This window comes from Acomys minous, assembly GCF_964271855.1.
Source record: "Acomys minous genome assembly, chromosome: 5".
In the NCBI taxonomy this organism is placed as follows: domain Eukaryota; kingdom Metazoa; phylum Chordata; class Mammalia; order Rodentia; family Muridae; genus Acomys; species Acomys minous.
Window position 1 is genome coordinate 30,859,899 of NC_140494.1, and position 13,041 is coordinate 30,872,939.

The window sequence follows — 13,041 nt, forward strand, 5'->3', positions numbered from 1 at the left end:
AAAATCTGCCTGCCTCTGTCTGGTGCTGTGATTAAAGACTGGTGCCATCACACCCAACCTTAATTTTACCTTGAATACCAGGTCCCTTACTGCCATTCAATATTCTACATGAGTCTCCTGTTTTATAGTCAATCTGAAAACCTGCCACAAGAGTTTCCTTTCACAGCGATGCGCTGACAGTGCTGGATGGTGACTGTGAGGTTGCTGGCAATGAAGCCCTATATCACTGGTACCCAGCGCAGCCAGCATGGGTCTCTAGCAGCTATGGGCACAGCTGGTGCTTTGGCATCGTTTCTACTCATAGGCCTTGGCCTCCCAGGGCAGGGCCATGGGACCAAAGTCTTGGTATAAAGCTTGTGTGCAGACTACTTCAATCCCAGGACTATACCGGGCAGGCCCACCTGACCTCAGTAAGGTCAGCTTCTACCTCATCTTGCTACTTAACCTCTTCTGGGGGCAGGGAGGCCTAGAGCCAGGATCTCTGACATAGCCAGTAATGTGGAGAAGGGTCTGTGAGAGACTGCATGCTTCTCCACAGGGGGTCAACAGAGAAGATGATGCTATTTCAGTTCCCTACAACACTGGCTCACTGTTGAATACCAGTCTGCTGCCACCTTCTTCTCTCCTATCAGAAGAGCCCAGCTCTCCCAAGGCTACATTCTCTAAAGCTTTGAGTGGGACAGAGTGGGCTCCAGGTGGCTGTCAGCCATCTCTGTAGTTCACATGCTCTAGGCTGTCACCAAGTGTTAGACAGTTCACCATGATGTTTTACAAACTGCTTTTTTTTCTGAACCCACTGCTGCCTTAGAGCACCCTGGCTTCTTAACAGGGACTTTGCCCCTCAGGTGATAACTAGCAATATCTGGAGACATTTGGAGTCCTACAACTGGAGAGAGGTAGCCATCCCACCTCATCCCCAATCCAGAAGCAACACACACACCAACCATTAGCCCAAAGCTAGGAATTCTGTGACCACAAGTAAAAGAGATGTCACAAACAAGAAGACTACACACATGAGGTGGGTGAGCTTTCTCCTTTCTCCCTTAGTTCCTGAAAAACCAAACCAAACCAACCAAACAAAACCCACAGAGCTAAAGAGACAGCATAAACTTTATCAACTAAGAGCCTTCCGATGAACAGAAAACACATTAACCAACAGGCACACTTAGCTGGGTTGTGGCTCAGTGGCCGAGCATGTGCCTACCACACACAAAACCCTAGGTTCCACCCCTGGCAAAACAGCCCAGAAAACAATGGGATAAACAGAACCCTGGGTGCTCACATTTTAATAGTCTTATACCTTTCTTCATCTTACCTTGTTAGCAATTCCACAAACAAAGTATGTATAGATTTATCAATCAAGGCTCAAGAACATTCTCCCAAGTCCCCAAGAGGGAGTCTGGAGAGCTAGTGAAACCACCACACCCTCTAGAGTGTGGATCTCCAACTGAAGGCTCCATTTGCTAGCACATTCTGACAGTAGCCCACTCAGACACATCACACAGTTTCCAAGGAAAACAAAATCAGATATAAAACATCCAGAGAAAAGATCATTTCATCAAGTCTCCAGCTGGCAGTACAGTTGAGGTAATGCTGTACTGATGAGGAAAATGGAGCTAGGGGAAGGCTCATAACAAGTGTCACCATCTGGTTCTGTGACCTGAATGCTGCTCCCTGCAAAGTCCATGCCTTGATCAGCACCAAGCCCTTCACCTGGGTGCTCAGAAAGCAAGAGCCAGGTGGTATTTCAGGAATGGGTACAATCATTACGCTTTCTTGCTCTTTTGTTTTGAAACAGTGTCTATGTAAACCAGGCTGGCTGGCTTGGAATGTGCTAGCCTCAACTGTCTGCCTCCTGAGTACTGGGATAAAAGGCGTGCCACTACCCCCAGCTTGTACTCCCGTTCCATCCTGGTGGCTCTTCCCGTTTTGTTGGTAGTCTGAGACTGGGTCTTACTTTGTAGCTCAAGCTGGATGGGAACTTGTCCTGATGTTCCAGCCTCCATGTGCTGATGATGACAGCCCTGTCACCAGATGGAGCTCCCCACTTTGTGAGATGACCTGGTGCTGTGAGTGATGTCTCCTCAGCAGGTACCACCCTAAGCATCAGAAGGTGTGGCAGTGAGATGCTGTTTCTTTGTTTTCCAAAGTTATGTTAGAAGGATGTATGTGTGTGTATACATACATACACACATATATATATACACACTTGTACACATACATAGATATATACACACACGTACATACACACACACATACATGTATGTGGGTTTTTTCAATTAAAAACACACACAAAAAGAAAAATGTTTGAGACTCTATACACCAAGATATGCCCCAGTCTAAAATGCTCAGTGTGGCCTTCACACACAAGTTGACAGATCAAAAGCATTTATAATCACTTAAAAATTTTTAAATGTGTGTGTTTCCCTGAGTGCATATAAGCATCCTACATGTGTGTGTTTGCTTGAGTGTATGTATGCATTACCACATGTGTGTGTTTGCTTGAATCTATGTATGCATTAGTACATGTGTGCCATTTGCCTGGGTGTATGCATCCTTACTACATGTGTGTGTTTGCCTGGGTGTATGCATCCTTAGCACATGTGTGTGTGTCTGCCTAGGTGCATGCATCCTTACTACATGTGTGCGTTTGTCTGGGTGTATGCATCCTTACTACATGTGTGTGTTTGCCTGGGTGCATGCATCCTTACTACATGTGTGCTGGAACCTAGTAAAGGAAGAGGAGGAACTGGAGTTACAGATGGTTGTGAACCACCTGCTATCAGCTTATTTCAATAATTGACTGTGTCAAAAGTCCATGATTAAAATATGCAAAGGTGAACTACACCAATTGATTATGTGTTTAGTGGATTTTGTTGTGGTTGCTGGGACCTGAGCTCAGGCCGTTTGTAAGAGCACCAACTGAGCCATCTCTCTGGTCACCTTATGTACATGTCCATGTGTATCACAGCACACACTGAAGGTCAGAGGACAGTGTTTAAGAGCAAAGTTTTCCCTTTCCACTGTGTGGATCCTAAAGATTGAGTTCAAGTCTTGAGGCCTGGTGGCAGGGACCTTGACCTGCTGAGCCACCTCCAAGCTTTAAGAGGGTTTTTACATAAGGCTTTTTGTTCCAGAATCAACTGCCCGGTACATATTAAACTTTTGTTGCAGGCCAAGTGTTTCTATGGACTGAATTCCCTGCAAGTCTGTTTTCATTCCTGGTTGAAGGAAGGCAGACTTAAGGCTGGCTGGTAGCTCTTGACTCTGTGTGCGAAAGGTGACCAACTCCTAGGATTCTGTTACTTTTTAGGCCAAAGAACACTAAGGTGGCCCTGACAGGGAGTCACGCCATCATCTCCTGCCACCCTGCCACTTTAAGATCTGGGCCTGCTGTGGCACCTCCCCTCACAGCAATGTCTTAATGACAGGAAAACAGGTGTGAAACCTGGAATGGAGATCAGAGCTGACCCTTACAACCCCTGACACACAAATGCCCCGGAAGTGTCACCATCCCCCTCGAGGGTCAACAAGGGAACAACAAGTTCTCACCACCAGAGCCCAAGCCTGGAGAACATGGCAAGAGAAGGAAGTCAGAGCAGCTGCAGAGGAGCATGGATGCTAAGGCCATCCTGGGCTGCCACTCGGCTTCAAAGGAAGCTGTGGCAGAGTTTCTGATAGTCCAGACTCTTAACTGCTGCACCAAGAGAACACAACTCAGCCAACAGGAGGGATGTGCATTGCATGTTGTCATGAGGGGCACAGCAGGCTGAGGCCACAAGGCAGCAGCAGGTTACGTTCTCAACCTTGCCACATCCAGGCATGTTTTCAGGCCAGTCAGAGGAACAGCAGGAACATCTTTTAGGTCCTAGAAACAGTCTGCCTGTAGTCATGGACAGGTCCAGCCCTTCTCTACTGGACTCCACATTCAACACCAGACCCAGAGCTTGGACAGAGACCTGCACAGAAGACTGAAGGCCTAGCCTGCCTTTCCTCTCTTTGCGGGGGGCTGGGCACAGACCCGGCCACAGAGGTCTCTTTGGCCGTCTTTCAAGTGGCTCCTACTTAGTCTGTATTTGGGACTCCCTTGCTTGTTCAATCAGAGGGAAATAGTGGGAACCAAGTCAGAAACCTCAAAATTGTTTCCACCAACTAACAACAACTTTCTTCCATGGAGCGTCTGTCACTCAAATAAAAGCAGCTGATGATTTAAATCCTGCTTGCTTGTCAACAGAATCTACACTTAAGTTATGACGTTTCTAGAAACAAGATGGTTGCTAAAATCTTGCTGCTTCTGTGATTTAAAGTGACGTCAGTACAAGAGAAGCCACCATCAAAAGGAACTGCAGCCACAACAACGGAGCCACTAGCACAAGGCTCCTGCTTAGCCTCAGATCCTGAGTGCAGAAGCCTCAATCTGCAGGCCCAGAAAGGGCCACAGCTGGAAAGTACTGTGAAAAGTGACCAGAAGCTGGGATGGTGAGAGTTTTGCTAATTATATCGAAACCCAGGTTTTAGGTTATGACAGCTTTCCCTGGCTTACAGCAGCACTCATCCATGTATTCCCAAGTGTGGGGAAAGTTGACAAGTTGTTGCAGAAACCACGTAAATCATTTGCTGGCCGCTATCCTGATGTGTTGGTCTTGTGTAGCCACCTCCCTTTGTCCTTGGCTCAATGTTGCTTCCTCTGAGAGGCCTTTCTTAAATACTTGGTTTAGAGATGTTTGCCTGGGTATTTCGCCCTGTTTCACTCCTTCATAAGTCTTGGTGGAAGCTACTTTGTTCACTCAGTGAGCCGTCTGAGAAATGCAAGGTGCCTGATTGGTGTGCACCATTTCCTTCTCAGTGTGCAGATGGTAAGTGTGCATGCTACAGTCAGATCATGCCTGTGTAAAGGGGGCCACAGTACATTACGTTCACCTGGCCACCAAGGATCACAGCAGAATCAAGTGTCCTGTTTTGGGGCAGTAAGATACGGCTTTGGATATTTACAAGAAAGGGAGATACCTATTTCCTTCTCAAAGGTTTGAAAAGTGATGCACAGTAACTGGACCAGGCTATAAGGTACAAGGCATCAGCGACTGCTCTGACCACCCCCCACACCCCCCACCTTCCAGCCAGTGCAGGGTTGCAGGAGCCTGGACTCCAGTGGAATTCAACCCCATCAAAACACAATTCTCTGCCTATAAATAGGAAAGTCTTTGAAACACTAATTAAAAATAAGCCTGGCATTTGGAATTGCTGACAAACAAAAGGGTAAGAGGAGAAACAAACAGAACAGGAAGGGTGCTACTGTCTCCTCACAGACTTCTTTCAGTTACTCCTAAATCTATGGACTTGAAAACTGTATAACAAAACCCACGCTCCCAGAGAGCTACTGGGGAATTGTCTGTCAGTGTGATCCACTTTACAAACTCTGAAAGCCACTATACCACTTCATATAAACCAATATGTCTAAGCTAAAAGTTAAAAAATACAACATAATCAATAGCCAGAGCTGAAAAGCACCATTAATCGTGCCCCCCACCTCCCACCCCCCACCCCATGTGTCGCACCTGTGTACACCGACTCAGCCGGCTGGGTTTCAGGTGTCCCACAGCCCCAGGTGCTAGTGGCTGCTGGACTGGAGTGCACAGGAAGCTCAGAGTTAAGGTCCTCTTACAGTCTCTGCATTTTAGAACTCTGCGTCAAAGACCGTTTCTCTTTGAACTTTTGTGCTCCTCTTATGATGATTAAGTACATTAAATATTTATGATTTTGTATGTTTCAAACCTGGATCCCATCTAGGATCTGTACTGTGTTCCAAATAAGCTAAAATATATTAAGGCCACATCATACTGCTTCACCGCAAGCATCCAATTTTACTTTTTAAACCATGGCTGCTAGATTCGTTTTTCATTTCCTTTACACATGGCTTCTTTCTTGTCCTGGCTGAATGCAGCTGAGCTGCTCCCACACATCTGAACTGAGTTTCCTTAGTGAGCTAGGGAAAGGCGCCACCACCAGAGCACAAAGTGACCCGCCCGAGTCTTAATTCAAAAAACTCCACCCTGCAGCTCAAGCTCTTAGGGATCGTATCTGTCGTTATAATTTACATAGGAGGAGGGAAAACTTAGGCCTCCAACCATTTCAAGTACACAAACGACTACAGGAGACTGCTGGGGAAGGGCAGGCAGGAGCTGATCGCTCGTAGCCCAGGGGATCCTGCTAAAGGCAGCAGCGGGCTCCGGGCTGCTGTGGGCGCCTTGCCCTTCCCATCAGCTGGGGCCTTCAGTTTCAGATGTGTTACCTCTGCGTCCTGCTCCTGGAGGAGGTAGGTCTGCTGGAGACGCTGCAGCGTCTGCGGCCTCAGGGTCTTCTGCTCTAAGAGAGAATCCAAAAGCAAGACGATCTGGTCCGGAGAAAGCTGAGGACAAAAGAAACAGCCCTTGAAATGTCATTTAGCCAGCAAGAAGTTAAAACCAAGATTCTGATCTTAGCAAGGACCACAAAGCCGGGGTAACCCAGCCATTCTTATGCATCTGAAAACTGGGGAGACCGTGTGCTGGCTTTCCTCATACATCAGGGTTTATGCTGTCCTCAGCCCCAAAGCCACACATCCTGGGGTCTGGCGAAGCTGTTTTCTGAGGTTTGTCATGTTGGGTATGTGCTTACAGAAAAATTAAAACAGCATTTGTCTTAATTGAATGTCATAGCGGCTCCTGATGGCCTTGCCTTTGTGGCGTGCATATGCCACAAAATGTCTCTCTGGCTACATAAGGACTCAAGAGGGCATCTAAGTTTAGACAATTCCATAGGAGTTTACCAGAAGTAGATAGGTTGAGATTTCCCTCTGAGCCATGGAAGCCTGTAAGGCACCTGCTGAGCTCTGAAAATGAACACAATGCAACAGTTGCCTCCTCGCAGAGCCCCTCCTCTTCAAGAGGTGTCTGTTTATAATCGTGGGTTTAAAATACTACAATGCACTTTACAGGCTGCAGACAAAAGCACACCAATGGAAACACCTAAGTACACTCAAGTCACCCTCACTCCTATTCCCAACTTTTCACACCAAAATCGGGACTGGAGCAGCTAAAGGCAACTACAGGGAGAAGTCTGCATGTGATACAGACACACAAGCAAGTCCTGTGACAAACAACTGTACAACTTATTGGGAGCCTGTCCCAGCTGGACCATCACAGGCCAGACGCAGAGTGGAGAGAAAACTCTAGATATACTGTACTGACGGAAAAAGGCTTGTGCAAAAATCAGGGTTTTACAACTATTTACAGAGATTCCACACTCTCTACACTGGGCACCCCTCCAGCCTTGGTTATGATCCTTCTAAGCAAACCAAACTTCTGGAGGCCACACTAGGTCAACAGAGGGTGCTTATGAACACCGGGATTTCAACTGCCTATTTCTATTACTCAAAAGACATTAACTTTCCAGCTTTTCTCCTCTTGCCTCTCCCTTTTGTCCTAAAATACATGTTTTCTCCAAAGGCCACATGCTAGACAGAGTGTGCAGGCCACTCCTGCACTGTGTCTTCCCTCAGGCCACCCACTGCTTCTCTTGGTGGTGTTGTGGCACTGGCTGAAGTAACCCATGTGCCTAAGGTGGGTATCCCTCCTAGGTTCAGAAACTGACTGCAACTCTCGTTTAAAAGTCTGAGAACTGCTAGCATGTGAGCCCAGTTGGATCTCCACCTGTGTGCTGTTTCTCTTCCAAGCAGAAAGCTCATGTCTGCACACAGAGTGAAAAGGATCCTTGAAAGCATTTGTTGTCTCAAAATTGACGCAATGGAAACCTTTAGCGCTAAGCCCCCTTGACTTAAGGCAGCTGAGATGGGAGGGAGGGCTGGAGGGAGGAATACACAGGCACTCAACCCTCCAGGGCTGTTTCCTAAGTTTATCTGGCTCTAATTAAAAGGCAGGGAGGAGTGAGGGTACACACCCCTCCAAGGAATCTACCCTCCTTCATTCAGAGAGGTACAGATACCCTCGTGCAAGAGCAGGCTTGTTCAGAGGCGGCGGACAGAAGGCACAGCCACGCTCAACATTCCTCCCTAATGCTGGGAGAGCCCGGCTAGCCCGGCCTTTGTAGTAAACAGCCTCTGGCCACCTGGGCTCCAGTTCATGGAAAAATGTAGTCTAAACAACGAAGAAAGCAGAGACAAATCAGTGGCCTAATGCTGTTTTCAGCCACATATAATAAAACTATCATTCATTCACAAGTAAATATTGTATCACGAAAGAGGATTACAGACTTGAGAAGAGGATCTATTAAAGCAAAAATATTTTAATGGAGTGAACGTCTCTTTGTAAAATACACATTTGCTCCCTGTCAAGCCACCCTACAGAAGAAGAGAAATAACACATGATAAATGTTCATAAAGTGACTGAAAGATCTCAAGTATTTGCAAATGTACTGGGAGGCAGTGCTGGGCAGCGTGCTACCCTGGCAGCTGGCACAGGGGATATCCCACTCCTGCCCACATGGAAATCAAATGAACTTTCACATAATGTTGTGGCTGACTGTGTGCTGTCGTGGAGATGCTGCAAAAGACACAGGCAGTGTCAGCCGTGCTACAGTGCCATGGAGAAAAAACAGCCCATGGCAATGGGCATCAGGCCCCAGGGAAGCCAACTGAAAATATTTCAACAAGATCTGCCTTGCTGGCTGGGACCGACAGCTCATGACCAAAATTCAGTTGCAAAAGGAAACAAAATTCTTTTCACAAACAGGGATCTATGATGCTATTATTCCCACACAGGGAACACCTTAGTGTTGTAAAAATGCATCTGCCTTGGAAACTGAAGACTATGAGATGCCCAAGTCGTGTGGGTACTTGAAAAGAATGGCACAGCCCTGTAAAACCTACTCAAACGAGCACAAGAAGCCAGATGCATCAGGAAGGCAGTCAAGTACAAACACTATTTATTAAGGAAGTCTGTATTCTTGCCATAAACATTTAAGATTTCATGGTTGTTAATTATGAAGAAATGTACAAAGAAAAAAGTTAACTTCATTCTCCCCTCACCCCCCACAAAGATTTAAAAATTGAGAAGAGTGGCATAATGTTGAGCAGTTTTAAAGTTTTTTGGAGAAGAAATGTGAAATGTCCAACCTCCAACCTTGATGTCCAAGTACAAGCAGCACAAAGAAAACCAGCCCTGGCTCTTCTAGGAACCCTAGTGCCTTTCCAGGAGGCAGGAGTGGGGCGGAGGGGTGGAGGCAGGGGTGGGTCCCAGAAGACAATCCACACAACTGCAGCCCCTACTTTCTCTTCCATTAGCACAACACAATGCAGAGAAGCCGGCTTACCTCCCAGATCAGAAATGCCACAGGCACCACAAGTCTCACCATGAAGCTTCCACAGGCACAAACATCGGGACTGCAGCTGGCATGCCTTGAAGGCCAAGGGGAGCCCTTGAGCCCCTCCTCTGCAGCCCAGCTGGCGCACAGCAGCCGCCACATGAGGAAGGAAGTCAGCGCTGCTCCAGACCCAGCGAGCCTGAGACTAATGCAGCCACAGACTGACAGTGGCGTGAGTTCTATTATTACCCCATTATCACTCTGGGATCTGAGCCGAAATGAAGCATGCTTCCTCCCTGGTGCCATTTCCTTTTATCCTGGCTGGAGACTAAAAGCGGATCAATGGGGGCAATAATGTATGATGTCACTTCCATTATAGCGACAGCCTCCCCGCTTCTTTCAGTCTGTCTGGAACACACAGAAAGATCAATTCTTCCCAAAAATGGTTAAAAAATGCTTTGGGAGCATGTATCTTCCAGAAAAGCATTCTCTGCTATATTTGTCTATGTTACTTCGGCAGGAACTGTTTACACAGAACAAAACAGAAAAAATGGGGGAGGGAGAAAAATCTCAAATTCTCCTGTAGGCTGGAGACTTGCTGGCTGAAATTCAAACCAAACGGGGCCAAGGCAGAATGCCCCTGACCTTTGAGAGTCACGTGCAGAAGGTGAAGGTGACCTTACAGGTATAAAACACCTTTCATTTTATAAGGCACTCCAAACCTGGAAAATTCCTTGCAACCTTTTCCAGGAAACACAACCACCAACCACCATGCAGGCCAGAAGGCCACCCACTCAGGTCCACGGGTGCCTGCTACAAATGAGGGACATGGGTGGAGCCTAGGAAGACAGTGCTCTAAGTCTTAAAATAAGACTCTGTTGAGTGAATTTTTACTTGCAGAAGATTCTTGCCAATAGAGCAGGATAAGGATATAATGGAGAAAGTTCCCCAAAACAGGAGCAGGAACTTCTATTTCCTCACAATCCAGCGAGAAACAGAAACAGGAGCCAGAGGAAGCCTTGGTCTTCTCTGCCTGTCAGGGAAGGGCTTCCTTTCCTGTCAGGATGTACACTGGCAACAGACAGAGTAGGTGCTTTAAGCCCATGTTCAGGGTAATGTCTGCAGGACCTCAGGGCAGAATTAAAGTGCCTGCTGTGCATTAGAAACTTAAGGAGAAGCTGCTGCTCTTGCTAGAGGCAGCAGAAAAACAGCTCTCTGCTTTAATCACATTTTAAAGAACTGCCTAAACCTTAGACTAGACCACTGTGAATTGTGTCTGCATTATTTTGAGGGTAAAAATGGAGGTTGCTAGCAGATGAAGGGTATCAAATAATGATGAGTTAAAATGCTTTTTCTCCAAACTATAGAAACCAACCAACAGGCTGACTCTCATAGTCACATAGGTTACCTTGGCTATGAAGCATTTTTAAATATTTCCCTCATGGACACACGGTGCAGTGACCACTGCTGCAGCAGCGTTCACAGGATTCACCCACAGGGTTCACAGCACAAGGACTTGAGAGAATATGTGAACTTCTAAGGCATCGTTTGAACATAGCAGGTCCAAACTGCTACCACAAGACAAAAGGACTTGGGAGCCACCGAGAGCAGGCGGCAGCTGAAGTAGGCTATGGCACAGAGAATCCTCATGTCTCCAAGTGGGAGATCCAGCTGTCATGTGAGCCTTTAGCACACGCATTACCCATGCTTCACGCAACGTGACAGAGAGCATATTCTGTGAGCTACATGAAGCCAGACCGCCCTGTTAGCCGAGTCCTGCAGCCATGTGTGGACTAATATTTTATGCCATTGCATATTTTAGAAACTAAATCACTCTAAATGCTCAAATTGAAATTTTCCAAGGATTTTACAAGAGACACTTGAGGTTTTCATGTCTGCCTGCCTGGAATTTGCCAGCCCCATAGTGATGGGACAAAGGGGAAAATACTCCCACCACTTCATGCTTCTGGGCAGAATCAACTCAAACAAGAAGCCCTAGCCAGCGCTTCGGCCATCTTCCGTGTTGCTGAAGGATTCCAAAAGAACAGCACTTTAATGGATCAGAGAATACTTTTAACTTCTGTGTTCAGGTTTTCTTTTTCCACTGAAATTTGCTGTTTATGTCAACCCTCTGACCTAAAGCACCACAGTCTACATGCTGCACTAATTTTGAATGACTGTGTATGTTTCGATGAAATCGATCTTCTAATTTACAAGCAGTGATACCTTAACTCTAAATTCTTGTTATCCACCAGTTCGTCTCATTCTAAAGCCAAGCACGACAATAAGTATGTACCATCATTGTCAAAACTCTCAACTGGTTCTGAGTTAAAAATGCAGTTTTATAGCCACAGGATGGAATGTTACAGAGAGCGGGACAGAGGCTGCTTCCCGACACAAAGGATGGCACAGGGGAGAGCCCGATACAGAATGCAGAGAATGGCTGAACGCGGGTAAAATACCACTTTCCTCTTTTTCTTTTTGAGATAGGCTTTCGTGTAGCTCAGGCTAGCTTGGAACTTCCTATGTAACAAAGGATGACAGTGAACTTCTGATGCTCCGACTTCCACTCCGGGAGGTCTAGAACTACAAGCATGTGCCAACCATGCAAGGAGTGTGTGTGTGTGTGTGTGTGTGTGTGTGTGTGTGTGTGTGTGTGTGTGTGTGTGTGTGTGTGTGTGTGTGTGTGTGTGTGTGTGTGCGCGCCTGTGCACATGCTAGGCAAGCCATATTTCCAGGACAAGTAAAATAAAATTCTAAAGACCCAGAAGGAAATTAAGGAAATCCCAGCCAAGTTTTGGGTGACCCACACAAGATACTGTCCACCCACCCCACCCCACCCCTGTTTTGTCTGCCTATACCTCAACCTAAATATTTTCTTAAATCCTGCTGTAAACATGTCCTGATGAACTAATGGAGAGAAGATGCACTTTATGAAGTGCTGAGAGGGCAACAGGAGGGCAAAGCCTTTCAAAACGCAGGCCCTGCTACGTGCCATTCTCATACGGACACAGAAATCTGCTATGTGCATGACCAAGAACAGTGTTCACCGCTTCAATACTTTCACTCATAGGTCAGTGACAACATTGTTAAATAGAAAGGTTTATAGGGAGGTGTCTGCCGTATAAGCCTGGCAACCAGAGATTAAGCCACAAACCCATATGGAGGAGGATGCATGGCACATGTGCCCACACATGCATCATGTTCAGGCATACAGACAGACAGACACACACACGCATACACACACAAATAAACAAACATTTAAAATTTGGAAGAATATTACAAATGCTCGTAGATAAACCCAAAGTTCTGGATTTTATAATGGCACTTTAAAAAATTATCAAGTATTAGTACTCGGGAGGCAGAGGCAGGCGGATCGCTGTGAGTTCAAGGCCAGCCTGGTCTACAAAGCGAGTCCAGGACAGCCAAGGCTACACAGAGAGGCCCTGTCTCAAAAAACCAAAAAATAAAAAATAAAAAAATAAAAATCAATTGTCTCATTTTTCCCATGAGGAAATACAGTTAAGTATAAATTCATTCAATCCCAGAAGTTTTTCTTCTAGTTCTCCAACGTCCCATATTACTACGCTAACGTGAGATAACTTGTGTGGCTTTATTACAGTTGTGCTGTTTTTAGTAAACAGCTAACAGACGCCAGACCCTCCTGGCTGAGTTCGCTCCAGCCAACCCTGCCTCTTGTAAAGGCACAGGACTGAGACACTCAGACGCATCAGTAAGGAGCCA

The 13,041-nt window shown here is 46.4% G+C and overlaps 1 protein-coding gene across 9 annotated transcripts in view; it reads right to left on the bottom strand.

Annotated features, from left to right (window-relative positions):
- AOPEP (aminopeptidase O (putative)) overlaps positions 1-13,041 on the bottom strand; it is a 273,680-nt gene that overhangs the window by 14,883 nt on the left and 245,756 nt on the right. For 7 of the 9 annotated variants that reach the window (XR_014779644.1, XR_014779645.1, XR_014779646.1 and 4 more), the window contains one exon: positions 6,290-6,406. Coding sequence is in view for 4 of the 9 variants with exons in the window: in XM_084784051.1 (XP_084640177.1) it covers positions 6,290-6,406 (117 nt within the window). In the remaining 5 variants the exon portion in view is untranslated. Of the gene's footprint in view, positions 1-6,289; positions 6,407-13,041 lie in introns of those variants that run through there. The other 2 variants (XR_014779647.1, XR_014779648.1) reach the window with 2 other exon arrangements.